The 21,582-nt window shown below is 37.0% G+C and overlaps 1 protein-coding gene across 2 annotated transcripts in view; it reads left to right on the forward strand.

The window, feature by feature from the left end:
- The window catches only part of MTA3 (metastasis associated 1 family member 3), a 136,117-nt gene that overhangs the window by 40,999 nt on the left and 73,536 nt on the right, over nucleotides 1-21,582 (forward strand). For both annotated transcript variants that reach the window (XM_075089023.1, XM_075089022.1), the window contains exon 7: nucleotides 14,574-14,676. In XM_075089023.1, coding sequence (XP_074945124.1) covers nucleotides 14,574-14,676 — 103 coding nt within the window. The remainder of the gene's footprint in view (nucleotides 1-14,573; nucleotides 14,677-21,582) is intronic.

Consider the following 21,582-nt stretch of genomic DNA (forward strand, 5'->3'; position numbering starts at 1 on the left):
GGAAGCCAAGTGTTTAAAATAACCCCATTGGCCAAATCAGTAATTTCTTCAGTAATGGCTTACTTTTATTTATTCATAGGGTTCTGAATCAGGTGGAAGACTGGAACAAAGCCAACAATGGTCAATAATTGTTCCCCTGCCTGTCAAAGCTCGATTAAAACTTCTGAAGCAAAAGATGATTTCTAAATAAACCTAACAAACTTTATTGTGACTTCGTTCTGGTCATGATGCCTAAGTCTAGTGAAATTATTTGGAGGAATTCTCTGACTAAAAACCAGACAAACAAAAAACCCTGAATTGTATTTTCAAGAAAACTAATAAAATTTAGAATAACTATCTCCTATGATTTTAAAGAAAATTAGAGAATAAGTGTAACTTACTGCAATGAATTTTCTGATGTTAACATTTGCTTTGTCAAGCAATGGCGAATGAACCTTTTCTGAACCTTTTGGTAGGACAGTGCTTTGTTAGGCAAGGTTAAATGTTTAAATGTTGAAATAGGCATTTTCAAGAAAACTTAGCCCACCAGTGTAAGAACAACTTTGTTGAATGAGATCATCAGCTATTTATCCTTGCAGACAGTCATGTCTGTTGTGGTTTTTTAGTTTCCTTAGACTTGTTTAAGGCCTATTAGAAATTCAGTAGGCTGTTACCTTGAGCTTCCTTATGTATCTCTATGATCTCTTTGCAGAACTTTATATGTGAGGTGTGATTGTGTTTTTTTTTTTCTTTATAAAAGGCAGCTGACCTATCTCCTGGATATCTTTGTTGCAATTTCTACTAATTTGGCTAGTATAGCTGTGAGCCTTGAGAGTGCTTGCTTGCCCACGTTTTCCCTTCAGCCCATATACCCTCCTTCACACCCTAGGTTGCACAGATGGATTTGAGTTCACATCACTGTTGGTAGCTATTGTATCCTTGAGTTCCTATAGAAATTTTGAGAGGCTGCTTGTCCAAATAACTTGTTAACATTCATACTATATAATTGTTCTGTAATCTCTCATACAGATGCTTCATTTTGAGGTAGACTTTCTTTTAGGTGTCTCATGAAATATGTGAACCTCTCCAATTTTGTCTATTAATCACAAATGCCATTTGATTTCTCTGCTAACAGTTAACTTGAATTTCTCCTATTTGCTCCCTTTTTAAACATCACATTGCCAAGGTTTTAGACCCTTAGGTAGTTTGTAGACCTTTTGACTACTGATTGTCTGAGAAAGCTTTAGTCATTTGAATGCCCTCTGAAATATGGACAATGTTACAGCAAATAGGAGGATGAAAGAAGAGTGACAAGACTTAAAAAAATAACCCTACATCTGGTAGTGTGTCTCAATCACAAGGACAGTTTTCCTCTGTGGCTTGAGATTTTACTTCAATTTTGTTCTAGCTGAAGGGACAAATACAGCATATGAAGGTACTCTTATTCATATATTTAATAAATGTATGAAGTTTATTGGGGAACAGCTCTGTGGGAAAGGCCCTGGGGTGGTGGCAGACAGCAAGGTGGTAAGACAGCTGTGTGCCCTGGCAGTGAAGGAGGGCAACAGCATTCTGGGCTGCGTCACCTGGCACATAGCCAGTAGATCAAGGAAAGTGGTTATCCCTCTTTACTGAGCACTCATTAAATCACATCTATATACTGCATCCAGGTTTGAGTCTCCCAATATGGGGAAGTTATTAATAAATTGAAGAAAGTTAAGTGGGGCCATCACACTTGTTTGGGCTAGAGCACTTGCCCTGCAAGGACAGGCTGAGGGAATTGAGCTTGTTTAACCTGGAGAAGAGGTGGCTTCAAGGGGGGGGGGACCAAAAGCAGCCCCCCAGTGACTGTGGGGGGGTTGCTGAGAAGACAGACAGGTCTTGACAGTGGTGATAGTGGGAGGATGAAGTAAGACAGACATAACTTGAAATGTTCAGAATGGCTGTGAGCAGAAACTTTTTTTTCCCTTGAGGATGGTCAGGTGGTGGTGGAGCAAGTGCCCAGGGAGGTTGTGTCATCTCTGTCCTTAGAGGTTTTCAAGACCCAAGTGGACAAAGATCTGGTCTGACCTCACAGCTGAGCCTGCTTTAAGGAGGAGGTTGGGCTAGAGGTCTCCTGAGATCCCTTCCAACTTGAACCAATTTTACTATGGTGCTCCAGCTTAACCTACTGATGAGATTCAGCCCACAGTCTTTTATCCTGGGGAAAGTGCTGCTTTATCTGTAGAGAAAGAGCTGGGACTGGAAGCTCACCTCTTATTAAGCAAGCACATGAGGGGACAGTCATTTAATCAAAATGCCTATACTTCAAAGATGATCACAGGCCACATCTTTTTCTGTGCTTGCCTCCAGTTATTTTTCATTAAGGGAAGCTGCAAGAGCAACCTCAAACTGCTACTTAGTCACCTTCTCTGCAGTGATGATGCTGGGTAGTAGGTAACTTCTTCATATATGTTCAGTCGTTGCCATTAGCGTGCTCGAGTTCAGCTGACTTTTCCATAAAGACTTGAGACAATATGTTGAGCTTTTAGCAAATCTCAGTCTAAAAATAAAAGGAACACCCAAAGATTAGGAAGTGCAAAGACGAATGTTAAGCTAACAGCATTAATACCTACCAAAAAGTCTTCAGTATAATTAGATTATAATACTGCAATATAAGAAAAAGTATACTGTGCATACTATGATTCAGTTCACAGAGCAACTACTAACCTATAAGAATTATGTTTCTCTCTTGTGAAAACATGGGGTAATATCTGAGATTTAGCACAAAACCACCAGCTAGAAAGTGGATTGTAGAGGGGTTTAACCTCTGAACTTTCCCTACCTGTCTTAAGTTTTTCAAGTGGTTGAAGGGAGTCTTTGGGTACACAGAGATTCCCAACCTATGTTATCCTGGTCAGCATCACAGTGGCAGCTGTTTGCAACTATCAGTGTGCATGTGCTTATCTGAACAGTGGAAAGTGCATGGTAAGAATGTTTTACTGCTAATTAATTGCTTATGTATAGCTGCAGCTTCTGTCAGCTCATCTGGCTCTGCTCATAGTGCCTGCTGAAAAGATGCTGAGCGCTGAGCAGGACATGTGGAGCTAGAGATCACGAGGCAAAACAGAGGCATGTGAGAGTGGGAAATGTGATGATGGATGACTGAAGGGTTAGGGTTGATTGGCAGGTGGTGGGAAATGAGATTTTAGTCTCCATGCAGAGGTATATGGAAGGAGACAAGCATCAAGAGTTTGACAGGTGTGGTGGGGAATGATTAGGCTTAGAGGTTTATCTAGAGAACTGGCTGCTAGTACTAAGTGCTGCTAGTCCTAATTGAGTATGGCCACCAGCAGTGGCACACTGTTTGCAAATTCTTGTTTTAATTAGCATGGAGGGCTGATCTCAATTAGAGTCACTGTTATGCCTGTGTACTGCTGTGTGGAATTTTTCTCATGCTAATGGTCCCCTCCCAGCTGCAGTCCTGTTCCTAGCCCAGTGCTGCTTATCTGCTATATCTAGGTTTAAAAGGAGACTGCTGTGTTCTGGGGAATTATTTATGGAGCAGGAATCTGACACAGTCAGGTACTCTCTGGCCATTTAAAGCAGTACAAAGCGTGGAGTTGGCAGGGAAGAGGACTACCCTCTTAGTAAGACACAGAGAGGAAGATGAATTAGAGTCTCTGAAATGGAGGAAGAAATAGCCTATAGGAAAGGCATTCTGTTCAAAGCTTTTTTTTTTTTTTTAAATAAATAATAAACTATATTCAAAGTGTCTTTATAAACACCCAGAGTCCCCCCTTGCACATGTGAAAATATGCAGACAGTGACTAGAAATAGTACTTGCTGTGCTGTTGGTTCCATTTCTTGAAGGCAAGGTATTTTAGAATTAATGCAGTTCAAGCAGCTGAGTTCCAGTAGGAAGAAGGGGAGCAGTTGGGGAAACTTAAGCTGTAAATTTTGGGTAATGTTCAGAGAACTTGTATCCAAGACTTCTAAAACTTCTAAAACTTTTCCTTTTGAGGTGCTTACTAATGTTTTCTCTGTTGTTTTTTTTTGTTTGTTTCTTACTGCAACTCAATTGTAAGAGGATGTTGTTTTTAATAGACTAGACGTATCAGAAACTATTAAATTCAGAGTTCAAACCTCTTAATGTTTGGGAGTATAGGAATTCTAGTGCTTTAAGTTTTAAAACTGTTACAACTAAAGAGACAAATAAGAAACTCCTCTACATACTGTTTGGATTTTTAATGTTATGAAAGTACAGGATGCTTAGACTCAGTGTATTGTATTTTTCTGGTTCTTTAAATGTTTCCCATACACACTAAAATTCTGTTTTCACTTAATAAAAGAAAAATATGTTTTAGAATAGTGGAACCCAGCTGTAATCTTGTGCAGAGGGATCTGTTCTGTTACTTCATAGTACATAATACTCCTGTTTATTGGAAGAACCACTGATTAATTTGAAAATTGCTCATACTAGCCAGAGACCTGCAGGAGTTGTTTGGCAGAACTGATTCTCTTGTCAAAAGTCTGTGTGCTGGATTATCTCTGTTAGTGTTGATGTAGTTGCAATTATTTCATTCTGTTGTAAGAAGATAAAATATATCAGGCAATACGAAATATTTTTAGAATATTCTGTATTCTAAGATTTAAGTATTAAAAATTGGAGAGCCATGCAGTTGTTAGACCCTGAAGACAGATAATGTGTGGCTGTGAGAAATGTCTGACAGGATAAACAAATATTGTATCTTAGTGTCCTATCAATTTTCAGAAAATATGGTCTCTAATTTGTGCTAAGCGTTCAGTCTTACAGCAGTTGCTGGATATGAGAACTGGACACATTAATGCAGTAGGCAGTTCTTAGAAAATAAAATTCAGAAAATATTGCCATGTTTTTCTGGAGTTTAGTATTTCACAAATAGAATATGTTTAGCCTTTTGTTTTAAACTGGGTTTAAGAAATCATGCAGGCTGATGATTTTGAGGCCATGTGGTCCTGAAGTAGTTAATGTTTCCTTTGTGAGCGAACCAACTTAAAATTACAAGAATAAATCAGTGGATTTAGTTCAACCCAGTTGCTTAGGTACAGTCATCAAAGAAAGAATTGCTTTTTCTGTGCACACAGAAGGTGATGAGTAGCAGCTTTAGGCTCTTCAATGAGTGCTATGTTAGCATGCGAGGAAAAGATTTTCGTGGAATAAGCTGTCAGCTATACTTTTTTGGATGGGGTGGTGGAACTAGTTTGTGCAGTGGCTTGCACATCTGTTTTGTTCTACATACAGAAATTTGAGTGTCCATAGTCAGTGGTCTACAATCAGCTTTCCTGTCAACTTAAGATGCCCTTACCGGGATCAAGACAGCAGAAAGCAAAGCTCAAGTTCTGGTACCAGAACTGCCTTGAATTTGCTTCGAAAAGATGCCCAGGAACCTTGTAGATATCTGTTCCACCAAGTTCAGGGTGAAATGCATTGAAGCTTCAAAAGTTGTCAGAAAATGTAGAAAGTTAGCAGCAAAACAAATGATTGTTTCAAAATATCAGTCAGAATATGCCAGAAACAGAGAGATCTTTGAGGGCAATTGGTTCAACTAACAGATAATGGCTTTCTATTTTAATTAAGTTTTCAGAAGGAATGCAAGGAGCAAAAGATATAGCAAACAGATTGAGGAGTTCCTACTTGTGGAAATTAGAATAGACTACAAGACAGAAAAGGTGTGATTGTGCTAACCCAGTAAGCCTTACCTTTATGGTCAGAGTAGAATATTGCCTAGACTTGATTCGTCTCAGCTAAAGATGGATATGTAAATAGATCAGAGGATGTTTAAGGTTAGATGAGATGAATCTTGACAAAGGTCATACCCATAATAAAACTCCTGTTTATGTGTACTCAAATATATTTTGTTCTCAAATGGAGTTTCTGTTGGTTGCACTTTTGACTTCAATTTAATATGAAAAGTTTTCTATAATACCTTCTAAAAGAAGGAGCTGTTTGTTGAGGGTTAGCAAATTTAAATATGATAGTCACTTGTCCGATTTACAGATTTTTTTTTTCCTTGTTATTAAGCTCAGTGGAGTAAATTTTTCATTAATAACTGTCAAATGCATGATCATCACAAATAGTAAAATCCTTACGATGTTGTTCATGTCAAATTTTAATAGGATTGTAATACCCTTTATATCACTCTTGCCAATCTCTCTACTAGGGAGCTGAGTTAGTGATTTATGTGCTGGGCAATCAAATGCATGTTTATAGACTTCTATCAGTTTTACCTCAAATTAAACAAACAAAGCACATGTAAATGGTCTCTTTGCACCTGGTTTTGGTAGATTTCCTTTACTTCCGCCTAACCTTGCAGATACAAAGAAGTCAGTAGTTTAGGGTTGCAGCCACATACACTGCATAAGCTCAATGAGGTATTTGGAAGCTTTGTATTATAAAACAGTGTTTTATGAAGTCTTTTAGTAGTCAGTATTACTTAAAAATATTGGTTGCCTTTCAGTACAATTCATTGAGCTATTAAGTGCATGTATAATTTTGATCAAACAAGTTACATGGATCAGGTTGGGTTTTTTCTTCCTTGTATCATATGCTTACTATACTTACAGTATTCTTGTATAATGTGGTAATGGAAGTTTCTAAGCTTCAATTCTCAGATCATTCACAATGTCTATATTAACAGTCAAATGATAAATTAGAATAGTGGGAAATTGTGCTGTTTAGCAATTACATCTTATAAAAATGGTTCAACAGTTAGGGTGAGTTATTTGGGTTGTTCTGCTTGGGGATTGTTGGAGTGGTCTGGTTGGTTGGTTTTTTTAATCCCTGTCCCTGCCGTGGATTGTAAAAGCAGGTCTACCTTAAGTTTGCTTTATCCTTGAAGAGAAGTCAGTTGGAGTTTTAGTCTTCGTAACAAGAGTGCTATGACTTCCTGCAGTCTGTAGCTTTTTAAGGAGACGTAGGCATGTTCTGTGCTGCATTGTTGGTGTGGAAGGTTGCACATGATTGCTGTCAGAAACATTTCTTTATTAATAATAGCTATAGAGCCTTGGCTAAGATTGTTCAAATACTAAATGAGTCTGTCAGGTAGTTGGCCTTATGAAGGATACAGTTATTTATTGTATGCTGTGTATGTACTTATTATCCCAAATAATGTATTGCAGTGACCGTTCGAATCGCCTTTTGAGCAGCAACATCTTAGGATTTAATTGCCTTTGCTGTTTTTTTTCTACCTCAGTAACTTTGCCTAAATGGACTTCTTGTAAGTTCACATTTCTGTTTCCTTCGCTGTTTTATTTTAAGTCTGATTTTTTTAAAGTCTATTCTCTAGAAGATTAAAAACAAATATTAGATGCAGATGAAATGTGGTTTTCTACACTTGAATAAGTCAAAATAAATGTCATCCTAAAGAAAAAGTTCTCTATATTGTATGTTTTGTTCAAATTTATGCAAATGAATAGCCCTATTTGTCTTTAGAATGCTGTAGGTAAAGGGAATTTGCATATTCATAATATTAAGTTTACGTAAAAAAAATGCAGGACTACAGATTTCATTTTAAGTTAGTGGGGTTTATTTTTTTTTTGAAGAGTACAATGTCTGTGTATTACGGTATTCCTCTTTCCAAAAGTATTTTCGGTATCGTTACAATTCATAGGTAGTAGGGTACTATTGTTATTTATACACAGAATCATTTTCACTATGCTTTCCTGAAAGCTGTATTGTCTCAGGTGGTGTTATTTCAGGAATTCAGAAAAACAGTTGCAGTCTTTCTGTATTCAGATTGAAATAGGTGCTAGACCACTGCACAGTCTCAACCAACAACAACAAAAAAGTAAAATGGGGGTGAGGGGTGGGGGATCTTGGTGCAAGTTACGTTGTACAGCTTTATTCATAGATATCAAAGGAGTACAAGAAGCCAATTCCAAAATAAAGGTGGATTTCAGGCTTTTCATTAGTTGAATACTTGTCCTTGCCTTTGAACTGAAGCTGACCTTGTAGTTTTATGCAATATATTAATTTAGATCATTGCCTTTAGAATTGCCATAAAAAGTTAAAATGGAAGGACTTTTTATTAATTCATTTCTGTAACTACCTAAATGTGATTTAATGTAAGGACTGTAAAGTGAGGAATGGTATGGTTTCAAGATACTATGCCTGCATGTTCTCCGATCTGTGGAAGTTGTTCTTTGCATACGGTTCTGCAGGGTTTTGGGAAAGAGGTAGCCTTATTTGTTCCTTTCTACCAGCACTGGACTTTCCCATAAGCCAGCCATCCTTGATGCAGCATTATGGAAAAGTTTGTCATTACTGTGTGGTTACAGTTTAGTTTATTCTGAGCCCAACTGTAATTCTTTCTGTTTATTTCTAGGAATTTAGAACATGGTGAATTAAAGATCTTTCTGAGTGCTTTGTGAGGTCTTGTCTTTTGATCATCAGTGGTTGATTTATAAGCACTGCAAGGCTGAGCACTGAGAGAGCTCTAAGGTCATTGAAGTTGGAGGCAGTTTAATTTGAAAGGGATTTTTCAAGTGAAAAATGACTGAAATTTTTTTATAGGGTGAGCTCTAGAGGATAGGAGGCAGTTGGACTGTGCATGTTTTATTGGCTCAGAAACTGCTCAGTAGCAGTTTAAGTTGCTGTAGACAAGTAATGGGTGTGTATCACCTGATACCTTTAATTTGTAGTCTTTATACATGTAGTCTTTATATAGTCTGTTTTTCATTTCTAGTCTTCATACATGCATTATGTTCATAAATTGAGTTTTACCATAGGATTTTTGTGAATATACAACTCATCTGAATGACTAATTGAAATCTTGGAGATATATATCTGTCAGGCAAGCTAAGTGGAGGGAATTGTTCTGCAATTGAACGGTAAACAGATAATTTTCCTTTTGCCTACACTTTTAAAATAATATAAGCTTTCTCATGTTACTTTAATCAGAGAAATTACTGGCACGTAATTCAGTTTTATATCTTGGAGAGTTGAGTGTAAGTTTTTGAACTTTTTTTATAGATGACTTTTATCAGTACTGGTAAGAATAACATCATTAAAAAATTCAAAAATGAGTAATAAGCATCTATGTCTGCAGAGCTTTTATAGTGAGAAGGGTTGTAATTTATTAGTTAAGACCAACAGTCAGCTAGCTATTTCCCATGAATTCAATTTATACAGAGTTGAACTCATTAAATGTCAGTAGATAAAGTTGGTACATCCATCTGAAAGATGCCTTTCCTCCTGTACCTCATGTAAAACTTATTTTCCCAGTGGCAGTTACTTTGACGTTTTGTAATTGGCTTTCTCAGTTAAGCTGTACATGCCCCCCTCCCATTAGTTGTTTGTCAAAAGCTGTGTGATGTTTAGTGATAATTAACCTGTGTGTATGAATGTATAATTAATTTTATGCAGAATGAATATGTTGAGTTTTTAGAGGGAAACTAATGAACTTTTGATTGAAGGAGAAAGCTCAGATTTTACTTTAGACAGACGGGCTTAGTGTCTGGAATTCTGTTCATAGCTAGACAGTATGAGAAAATCCAATGTGATGTTCTTTTTCTCATCTGTAAGTTAGAGAAAAAGTTTGCAGACAAGCAGTCTAAACAGCAGCACGAGAAGGTGTTTCATAAATTGAAACCTCATTTTCGGTGATTAGTTGCCTATTTTTGCAGTGTTACATAGTACATGAAGCTATGTTGAAAAAGACATTTAGGATTTCCTGCAGTTAGTATACTGCCAAAGAGTTCTGGGAAAAATCTGTTCAATGCTGTATCTACTAAATCTGATCCTGTATTCCAGTAACAGACGTTTCATTGTGTTGCATGCTGAACTGGACTAAGGGAGGATAAGAACTGACAAGTATCTCTCTTCCACATCCTTGCAATGTAGCTAAGAGATTCCTGTTTCACAGGTATAAAACTTAAGTGCATAGATGAAGAGGCTGAATTTACTTATTAGATATGTGCCAGGCTTTAAGAATACAAACATCTACAAAGGCCATTATGTGCTTTGGTGTCTAGTGAGTCAGGATAATTCATGCATCGGTCAAAACTCCTGTCTGATTCCAAGAGATTGTATCAAGCCCTGAATGACTTTCCATAGTAGGAGGAGCTCTGTGGTGCACAGTGTTGGTCAGGTGTCCAGCTGCTGTCCGTGGCTATGTCTGCCTTCTTACTATGATCAAAAATCCTAACTGCAGATTTTCTGTCCCATGTGGTTAGGGATCCAGCAGCAGATACTCCTGTTTTGCATATCATGAAAGATGGATTCACTCAGAAAGCTGAGCTCTGCAGGTGTTTAGTTTATATGTTTGGATTGAATTGGCTGCTAAATTAGTTTTTGAAAAGGAAAATAAAAAGGTATTTCGAAAAATAGCGCAAATTTTGCAAAATACAAAAATAAGACATCGTACCTGACAAATGGCATGTCTAAAAACTGTCCTTCTGGCTATTTTTCAGTCAGATACCTCGTCAGCTGTCATTAAAAGTGGAATTGGCATTGTTTCCCTCAAAACAATTTCTAAAAATTCCAACTTCTATAGTTTTCATATTTCCGTTTCTTAAAAGGATACAATATTGCAGCGTTGCTATATATCTGTAAAATTAATTACACTCTAATAAAATGTTCATAGTTCATATTGCAAGTTATTTTCTTTTAATTGACTGTGTTATAAGAAGAACATAGAATAATGCTGAACTTAATGTACTAATTGCCTTGGGGGTATTTATCTGCAGGAAGTGAAGTCTAAAGGACTAAGTTGATCTTGAATTTCTTGTAGCACATCTTAATTGCATTCTGTTGAAAGTTGCATTTGGTTTACTTTTGCATTGTAACATTTTTCTTACAGTTGTTTTCTTGGGGGGCATATGCCTTGTTTAAAATGACTAAGAAAAAAAATAACATTTCAATTTTTATTAGAAGAGAACCATGAGAAATAAGGCATTGAATGATTGATGAGGAGAAAACTAGGCATATTTCTGGCCATCCACTAATGTTTTCCAGTGAAATTAATAATCAGGATTAGATTGGCTATAATGAAATTATAAGCAGCACTCAAATTCTATACACTGGTGTGTCATACCAGCCATTCAGAAAAATAGCCTAGCACTTCTCAGGAGCCGTAATTGGTGTCATTGGTGGTAAGGGAAGGTAATGCTTGTGAAACAGAACCTGAGAACCTTCTCAGATATAACACCAAAAATGTTAAAAGTTAAACTCCCCTTTGTGTCCTGGAGTTTGCAGTATAAGGAATTAATACTATGGCAACTTTGATACCTGTTCAATTAGAATGTCTTCCAGTTCTGTGTCAAATTCAACAGTATAAAAATAAATGTAGAGGTGTTAACAGATGTTGTAGTTTAACCCCAGCCAGCAACCAAGCCCCACACAGCCACTCGCTCACTCCCCCCTGGCGGGATGGGGGAGAGAATCAGAAGAGTAAAAGGGAGAAAACTTGTGGGTTGAGATAAAGACAGTTTAATAATTGAAATAAAATAAAGTAAAATAGTAATAGTAGTAGTAGTAATATACAAAGCAAGTGATGCACAATACAGTTGCTCACCACCTGCTGACAAGTGCCCAGCCTGTCCCGGAGCAGTGATCACTGGCCCCCGGCCAACTCCCCCAGCTTATATACTGAGCATGACATCATATGGTATGGAATATCCCTTTGGCCAGTTGGGGTGAGCTGTCCTGGCTGTGCCCACGCTCAGCTTGTTGTGCACCCAGCAGAGCACGGGAAGCTGAGAAGTCCCTGACTAGTGTAAGCACTACCTAGCAACAACTAAACCATCAGTGTTCAGTATTATGTCAATTATATCAGTATCATCATTATTCTCATCCTAAATCTAAAACGCAGCACTGTACCAGCTACTAGGAGGAAAATTAACTTTATCCGAGCCAAAACCAGGACAACAGAGAAATTGTGTCATGGTTTTAAAGGGGTTAGCCATGTTAAAAATCCTGTAGAATAAGCATGATAGTCATATAGGGGTCATTAACTAAGGACAGACAGCTCAAGGAACAGGGTTTTTTTTTCAGGAAAAAAAGACCTATTTATCTTTTGTGATCCTCCTGTACTGATTCTTTCAGCACATCCAGAGCAGTGGAACAGGATGCCCAGGGAGGCTGTGGAGTCTCCTTCCCTGGAGACATTCAAAACCTGCCTGGATGCATTCCTGTGCCCCCTGCTCTGGGTGTCCCTGCTCAAGCTGGGGGGTTGGGTGAGGTGATCTCCAGAGGTGCCTTCCAACCCCTACCATTCCATGATTCTGTGACTCAAAGGAAGCAAACAAAATTTTTTATTCCTCAAATCAACTTTAAAAAGATTTCTACAGCTCCATTTGACTGACTCCATGATTCGATCTGTTTAGGTTACTTGTCTTCCTGTTTAAGTTATCCTGCAATTTAAGTGGAAAATGGGGAACGAAGCATTTTTGTAAATGCAGTTTGGCAGAGACCACATATCTTCTGGAAACCTCTCTGTCTACCATTGTTGCAGTAATACTTAATATTTCAGTTATTACATTATATGTGTTTGGATTCTTTTGGTATAGATCTCTGTTGCTGCTATCCTATTTATGTCTACAGCCATTAAAAAATACTGTTTGACAATATTTCAGATTTACCTTTACCAACAGTAGAACAATGGTTTTTAGTAGCAATTGTTTAATTATCTGTAATTGAAGTAAGATGTGTAGTGTTGCAATTTTTTTTTTTGTCTTTTTGCAAACTTGATTCAGGAAAGTGACATGTTTTGTTTGAATACTTGTGCTGTGCTTGTGTGATATTTTGTCTTTGAGAGAAGTATGCCCTGCCTGAGTATTGGGTTTTGTCGTACATCTACAATTATGATCTCCAGGATATGATGTCCTGAAACAGTTAACTAACAGTAAAGATATTTAAAAAATACATATTAACAGATTGAAATGAAGTGCGCAGAGATTATTTATAAAATGTAGAACATCACCCACAATGTGTCTGTCGCAGATGGAAAAAATGAATGTATTGACAAGCATGTGGTCCATTGAATAAGTTTATACACCTAAAATCCTACCCAAGATTCCCAGAAATTTACAGTTTGTCTCCAGTACTGGATGTGAATTAGTTTAAACAGAAGCATAAGTCCCATCAGGCAGACAATTCTTTATTGCCTGTGTATCAGAAGAATATAATTTACTTTATTTTTCTGAGAATATGACAGTGAAATTTCTTCCTGAAACATTAGCCAGACAGTATAGTGCAGTTCTGACTTGTGTATTTGGTAGGGATAAATATGTAGCACATTTTCATTTCTGTCCAGAATGAATATGCTAGAGAAACTCACCATATATGATCAGATTTCAGAAAAGCCAGTGTTTGATTTGCAGCCTGCTTCCAGATTCTTAAGTGTACAGGTTATTTCATGCCTTGATGATACTATGCATGTTTAGACTGGCTGTTTTCATTAAGTCATAAGAAATAACACAGACTAAAGGGATCTTCTGTGTGCTCAGAGAGGTACCTACACAGCCTAGATTTTCAAAGGAAGCGTAATGGCTGTATTTGAGAACAGGTTTTTATTCTTGTAGTAGTTCATCAAAGTACTGGCGTCTGACTAAACATCGCAGTTTTTCACATCTTCACTGAAGGAAGATGATGTTCGTATTCTAAAATACCAAGGAAAGACATGATTCTAACTTTGCTCTTGTCATCTGTTGTGGCCCCGAGTGTGTTGGCCACATCCCATACGTAAATCTTCTCATACTAGTCAAATATTATTGCCTGCCTAATCAGCCTCTCTAATGTTTCCCATTTTGCAGTAGAAGTTTTTGGTGTGGTAGTCAAGCCAAGAATTCGGCTTTCACATGAACATGAATCATTGTAGCATCTTCACACTTCACTGTTCTTCCAAGCAGTACAGATGCCATACTTTTTTAATAATGAATACAGGGCAAATTAAATTTTGGAAACCACCACCATTGTTTTGCCACGTGCATGTACACAAATTCCTCTGTTTGGACAAATGGAGTTGGGAAATTGTCATGTAGTGTATAGTAACTTTCTTGTGCTGTAGCCTGATATATTATTTTATAAGAGGATATAACTAGTCAACATACACAGCATATTATGATTTGTGTTAACAATACAGATAATGTAGTGGCTGACAGCAAGAGGTTAAGAAATAATTAAATGTAGTAGACAGTATTTTTTCATAATGATTTTTGTTTTGGGGGCATAGAATACAAGTTGGATAGAATTTAATTGCTAAAGCTGGTTAAGTGTAAAATTGGTTTTAATATGGCTTCAGTGAAACAGTAACTTTGATACAGCTGAGAAGCAATTTAAAGAAACCACTGGTTACTTAGGCTATGGTTTCAGGTTTATACTCACATTTTATTGAAGTTGTTTGACACTACACCTCCTAAGAATGCCTCCTTAAATTGAAATGCTGATGTTAAGGGAAGATGTCTATTTTACTGATGCTGCATTATGGAATTTAAATGGATAAGTGCTAATTGCTAAGTACTCTGTGTGTGTGTGTTTAGAAAATGTACAATGTCTCTTTTAAACATAGTACAAGAAATACACAGAGAAAAACATTGTGAGTAATAAGTGTTTTGTCCCATCTACCTTTTGACAGGAGAATTAGATGACAGAGAACAGGCAAAGCTGGAAGTAAAAGTATGGGATCCAGATAGCCCCCTTACTGACCGTCAGATTGACCAGTTTTTAGTTGTAGCACGGTAAGATTAAAATACTCTAATAAAAAAAATTCCTTTTCCTTTTCCTACTGACTCTTTATTCCCCCATATCGTGTTACTCAACTTGTTTGCCATTTTGTGAGCCCTTCTCTTTCCCACAGTTAGCTAAAAGAGAAAATCAGACCATAATCTTCTGCATATTTATTGAAGCTACAAATACAGAAGAGAGAAAAGGAGAGTGAGTTTTGGAATAATGCTACACTGCCTGTACTTCAGGTTATAGTAGAATTCAATACTTTATATGTAGACATCAGTTTGTTTTCCCCTCAGAGTAAATGAAACAGGATTTCAGTGCTAATATTTCAGTCTTGTACTATAATACTTGGAATTTCATAGTGTAATGTAAAGTTAAGAGTAGAAGTAAATAAAATATTAACAAATGAAATGGATGCAGAACTTGCCCCAAATTGCATATAAGCTGAGTAATATGCAGTGCAATTATTTTGGATGAACGTTGAAATAAAAGTTTTGGGTTTTATTGGTGAAAAGAATCTGGTCAGTTCAATTTTACAAACTGACATGCAGTTATGCAGACTTATGAACGGAACATCAAAGCCCTTGGAATTCATAAATACCTTTAAAAATAATTTCTCTACTTCGAAATAAAAACCAACCCCAAACCTTTCAAAACTCTATAGACTTCTTACTGACGGACAACTCTACACTCATAAGATACAGCATGTTTTGCCTGTCCTGTAATTCATGCTTACAAATATAGTACAAAGGTGCTGTTCTAATGATGGCAGAGAACTGTTAATCACTGCTAATTTAGGGGTTTTATCCTGAATCACTCCATCTCCTGTATTTTCTGTAACCTGGTTGTAGAGCATAGTCTCACACCTTCTTAGGCAAATAATCCTTCTACATTGTTCCAGTTTCTGTTCTTTATTCTTTATTCCTTTTGAACAAAGCATTTCAGGAAGGAAGTAGAGAAGTTGCTTTGTATTTTCGAGCTTGTGTGTGGTGAAATGGGTTGCTGATTTTATTGCTTTGTAGTTCAGATGCTGATCCACCTGGGTTTCTTCTTTCTCCCCCATTTTGTAGTGCTGTATCCTTTCTATACTGTAGTAAAAATTTCCTGCCCCTGTTGAATTTCTGAGCAAGCATGGGTGCCATGCATATGTTCAAAAGATCACAATGCCTGGTAGATGCCCCATAGACTAGAACCCAGCAAGCAGAACTGTTTCTGTCACCAGCAATATAATACCTGGATATGGATGGGCAGACCATTATGGGGTGCCTTAAAAATACCATCTGTGTGAAGTTTACATGCTTTTTTGAGGAGTTTATTCATTGCCTTCACATCCCTCCACTCCCTGTTTTGCAGCCACTCTGGGGAGCTGAAGTAATATACTGTGAAGTTGAAAATGTTCCCAGAGGAGTGTACCAGTAAGCAGTCTACTGGGAAGTGACAAAGAATAAATGACAGAAAATAAATGCAATTTTAAGAGAAAAACATTCTTCTCTCTTTGTCCCCTTATTTAAGACATCCTGTGCAATGCTGTGCCCTGACTAAGGCTGCATTTGTTTAGAGGTTGATACGTTTCTGTAAAAAAGGTTTCTGTTGTGGTGGGAACAGGTCTTGGTCATAGCTGACCAATTGTAGCTATCCAAGATACAGTGGTAGGCAATTACTAAGGATCATCTGTAGTCAGACGTTACTCAGGTACCACTTTATTGAAGTTCTTCCACAAAACTCCATTCACCTTTGTAAGCTGCTTTTGAACTGACAGAAACTATTTCCAAACTCTTATATACATGTATTCACAGGCTGAAAGGTCACATTTCTGTTGCATTAAGTGCTTCTGAGACAGGTTTTCACCAATTTCTGGAGAAACAGTTGTCATGTATTGATTGTGGCAGCTTTAAATTCAATTATGTTGTGTGCTTGCATGTAAAGGCTTTCATTATACTGGACTATTAAAAGCTGCTTGAGTAACAGTGGAGTTGGTATTATGGTCTGGTAAACTGTGCTTACAGGCTCAGAAGATATTTCTGCTGTAGCCAAACTGCAGTTCACTAGGCATTGGCTGTGCCTGCTTGGTTTCCAATGAAAGTGGTATTTCTCTGGCTCCCAGAAGTTATTTTTAGTGTTACAAATCTGAAATTCTGATAATAAGAACTTTTTCCTCAGTGCTTTCCTATGTGTAATTCTGGTTAAGTGTGTGTATGCTGTCTATTTTTGAAATTTTAAAAACATTTTCACATGATCCTTTTTGCAGGCTTCATCAAAGGCATTGAGTATTTCTTCTCTCTCTTTTTTTTTTTTTTTTTTTCCCCCAAGTCTGTTCTGGTTGAAGGAAGAGTTGCTTTTGTCTTTACATGCTTCAGCGTTTTCAATCACAGAAGCATGCTTCGTTGGTTCTTTAGAAGGTGTTTAAACTCCCTCTTTCTGTGTGTATTGTCCATTTGCAGGAACATTTATATTTGGCCTAGGGCATGTAGCTTTCCCAGTCCTACAGGGTTTACTTACTGTCTCAGGAACCAGAGGCCTTTTTTCTAGGTTTATATGCTTGGTCAGTCTGGGCCTGTCACTAAACCCTGGTATGCAATAGTCTGCTGAATATAAAAGTAGAAGAATATGCCTATCCTGTCCAGAAATCAGAGGTACAAGTGCCAGAAAAATCTGTGGAGATTTTGAAAAAAGCATGCAAGTACTTGAGCGGAAAGATCCTTAACCTTGAGCTCCCTTAGGAGCCTTGCTCAACTATGGATTTACAAATGTTGAAAGAACCTTATTGCTAGTACTGGAGCATAATTTGGGCAAGGGCCTCTTGCTTGAACTAACAAAAGCATCTCTTAGGAGAAGCTTGAGGCATCACACTAGTGTGTTCTGGTTGTGAGTTTTCTTTTGGGTAACACACTGTCATTTATTTTCTGGCAATAAGAATTCCAACACAGTTTTCTACTCCATTCAAGTCAGGTACAGCTTCATCAACCAATTTTTGTTCTGTCATATATATTGGCAACAGTTTTGCTGTGTCTGCTAGCTTCAAAGAACAGGAGTCTGAGAAGCTGCAACAGCAGTTTAGATCTGTCCGTTTTAGCAAATAGTACAATATTGTAGAAGTGGATTTATAGAATTTTAAATGTTTGGCGCTGGGGACCTTGCATACACACTGTGCACATCCTGAGCAGTTTTATTTTTTGGCTAACTGCAATCTGGTCCTGTGGACTAAATATCTATGAGTATGTGGAACTACTGTTTAACTTAACAGAAATCCAGTTTGTATGCTACAAGATACCTTTTGATGTTGGTTCAAGTGTAGTAGATAAAGATGCTGGGAGCAGTTGCTTTGAAACTCCTTTCCTAATTTGAACTAAAATACTGATATAGATGCACCCTGTTTTCTCCAGTCATCATTCCTAATATACAAGGAATACTTAATTTCCTGTGAGATCTCGTGTTCTCTAACTGTGTTCCAAGTTGCATAGTATTAGGAAATAGAAACTTTCCTGTTGTGAGTATAATGTAATAGTTCTGTCTTTTTTAATTTGTCAAGGAGTTGAAAATGGCCCTGACCAGATGCAAATGTGGTAGGAGTTGTGGGCTCTAGTCTGGACACATGCTGAGAGCTGAAGATCTGATCTTTTTTTTTAATTTTTCTTTTTATCTGTTAACTTGATCTATAATTTGCATGATAAGTTTTTGGTACATTCTAGTTCCATTTATGCACTTCAGATGCAGTGAAACAGTTAACAACCTAGTTCTTCTGTTTAATCTAACTAGATTATCAACATAGTCTTCTGGAAGGAATATACCTCTAAAGCTATTTTCCAGACACTTGTTGTCCCCACTTGTTTCCAGCTAAAACAGAGTTTTTGAAGACTAATTAAAATAGCCTTAAAGCATTGTGTATCTACCTTTAAAATTTTGTTCTTTGATTACTTTGAAATTAAAACGGCATTGCATGCCTCAGGCTAACCTAGTATTTTTCTCTTCATTTGAATGCCTGTTTATTTTTTGATGTAAAATCACAGAAGAATGGAAAATCACGTTAGTTGTGTTGAATTAGAACTTGATCCCTCCTGTGTCCTTTCCACTTTTCCATTTTCTCTGAGACAGGGATTATATTAATTTTCTGTTGGTTACTACTGATATAAGTGCTCATGGTATATGGAGGTTTATTTGTTACGTTAATTTACTTACAGTGAGGAAGGGAACACAATGCAGCTCTAACTAGCAATGTGTCTTTCATCATATTGAGGAAAAGAATACACTCTTCAACTGAGAACAATAAGTAAAAACATCTAGAAGTGTGCTCAAGTAGTAATATTCTCTTCTTGCTAGATAATTCAGTGTAGTCAGTGGCAGTAGAGAAGACTCCCAAAGCTCATCAACGAAAACAAGTACATAAAAGACACTGGTCTGGAAGCTTCAACATTATTGTGCTTCTGGATTCTCTTTAGGTGGTGAGAAGTAAGAGGAATTGGAGTTCATTAACAAGGTAATGAAATTTAATGGCAGAATTGTAAAATAAAATTATGCAGTAAAGAAGCTGAAAAATCTTGATACCATGCTGCTCTCACAAAACTAGATGTTTGCTAAGAAGGTGAACTACAGCACCTAATGGTAGGCAGATGGTTTGGCAATTAGAAGGAAAAATGTGTTCACATCAAGTTTACTAGCAGTACCAAAAATACTGTTTCTGCCTGTCCCGGCCAATACACACATTTATTCCATTGTGTATTTTGTGTTCCTGTATTTCTTCTTGACCAAATTAATTTGAAAACAAGTAATTCATACTTGGAGCTGAATTTCTTTTTGCTTCTTTTTAAATGAATTTTGATCTATTGCATTATAAAGATAAAATTTCTGCCGCAGTGTTTTCACGGACCTGCTTTTTGGGGGCTGTAAATCTCCTCTGTGATTGTGAAATTACAGGATGGAGTACAGATGATCACTTAAATCATATCCTGTGAATTAAAATACTTATATGTATCAGATTCTATTTTTGCTGAATAATAAAGATTTCACGTATGTTCCATTTCTATTAATTTAGTAATGAAACCAAAGGTTATATGCAGTGCGTAGGAGACATTATATGTAGTGCCACCCTCTACCCTGACATTGAGAGTCTTTCAGAGAAAGAATAGTGGCAGGTGACTTCTCATGTTTTATCATGTCATTTCCCTTTGCACTCTATTATCACTTCAGATATTTAATGAAGCATAGCGCTGTACAGACAGTTGCTTAGAAATGCAAGGAAAATGTGGCTTCTGGAACAGCATCATTTTACTATGAATACATTCTTCACGTCAGATTTTGCATTACCCAGTAGTAAAAATCTATGGGGTATTTTTGAGCTTTAATTAATATTGTGCTGGTGACATATATCTCCACTGAAGAAGCATTTTTTTAATTCTTTCCAAGATTCTAAGTATCACGAGAGACTCTTAAGGAGCAATTGGATATTGGCTGTTTGCAAAATGCTGTTACTGATAGCAGTCTAAGAGGTCCTCTTTTAGGACCATTTCCAGCTCACAGTGAAGGGGAACACTGATGTAGTAATAAGGAAAACAAAAAGCTTCCTAATATGTAGGAAACCACCAAAGATCCACTTAATTATTTTCTTCAGAAGTGTTAACTCTGAGGTGAGATGTAGGTCTTACTCATTAGTTTGCAAATATGTGAGGAAAATTGTGAATTCGCAGATTTATGAATGCACAGAGGCAGTTCACTTTGAACAGATTTGGCCAGAGTATACCCCTGACTCATCTTGTGTCACTGAAATAGAGAAACGATTTATAAAAGAGAAAATTTTTAAAATAAACATCCTCGATTAAAAAGGGTTTATGTCTCAGCTAGATTTTTGAGACTACTAGGTAAAAGAAAATAAGAGAGTTACTGTCCTGAGTCCAGAACTTTCTGGATGTGATTCGATGCTGGACTGCAGATGCTATCTGGGAGACTAGGGCTTGTTTTTATCCTGATGTATAATCGCAGTGGTTCCAGATTTTCTTGGGTAAATAACGTCCCTTTTCAGAACTAGTTACTGATGAGCAATTGAATCTTTAGAAATGTGTTATTACAGTCTCATAAGAAATGTATTTTCTGTTTTCAATACCTACTCTGAAGTTTTGCCTGAATGTAGGGCATACAGACACACAAAAAAAGGATAATGAATTACTACATCCATAGAGAGTTCAGTGAGGTTCTTTTGGACATAGGTATTGTTGAATTTTTGCAGAATTTGTGGATTTATTCCATAGTCTTAGATCTTGACGTTATATTATCTTGGTTTGTTTTATGTTTGTACAGTTGTCAGCTGCAGTCTCTGTTACAAGTCTTTGAGAGAATGTTCTTGGTTCTGCTCTTTAAGATAATTAAAACAAGGAAAACCTAATTAAGTAACACTGGATCATTTGGTCTAGCCCTTAAAGCTCTTACACCTGCTTGCTGATAAAGCCTGTGAAAGAGTGATCTCTCTGCTGTTCCCACCAATTATTATTCTTGTCCATCTCTCTGCCACCTGTGTAACTCACTGTCTGTGTGTCTTTTGGCTTTAGCTTATTTTGGGAGGCATGGGGAGTGTTGGCTTCTGTTTGCAGTCTCAGTACTTTAATTACTCCATGAATAACTAATTTGTGACTAGCTTGCTGAGCACATTTTTTGGCTATGTGAGTTTATTGTCGTTACTTAATTAATATCGTTTCAATTAAATATTTACAGTTATTTGGATTCTACCAACTTAATGGAACATTTACATTAAAGAGTCTGTTTAAAAAGAAAAAAATTAGTAGTTAGGATGTGACTGTTCAGCCTACATTGGCTTAATACTGAGTTTTATTTTGGTAGCAGGTAGGTGAAGACAACAGTGTGTCTTCTGGCAGTAGGATTTGGCTAGGTTTTTGTGTTTTGTTCTGTGTTTTTTTACCTTTTGACAT

This window comes from Phalacrocorax aristotelis, chromosome 3 (genome assembly GCF_949628215.1).
Source record: "Phalacrocorax aristotelis chromosome 3, bGulAri2.1, whole genome shotgun sequence".
In the NCBI taxonomy this organism is placed as follows: Eukaryota; Metazoa; Chordata; class Aves; order Suliformes; family Phalacrocoracidae; genus Phalacrocorax; species Phalacrocorax aristotelis.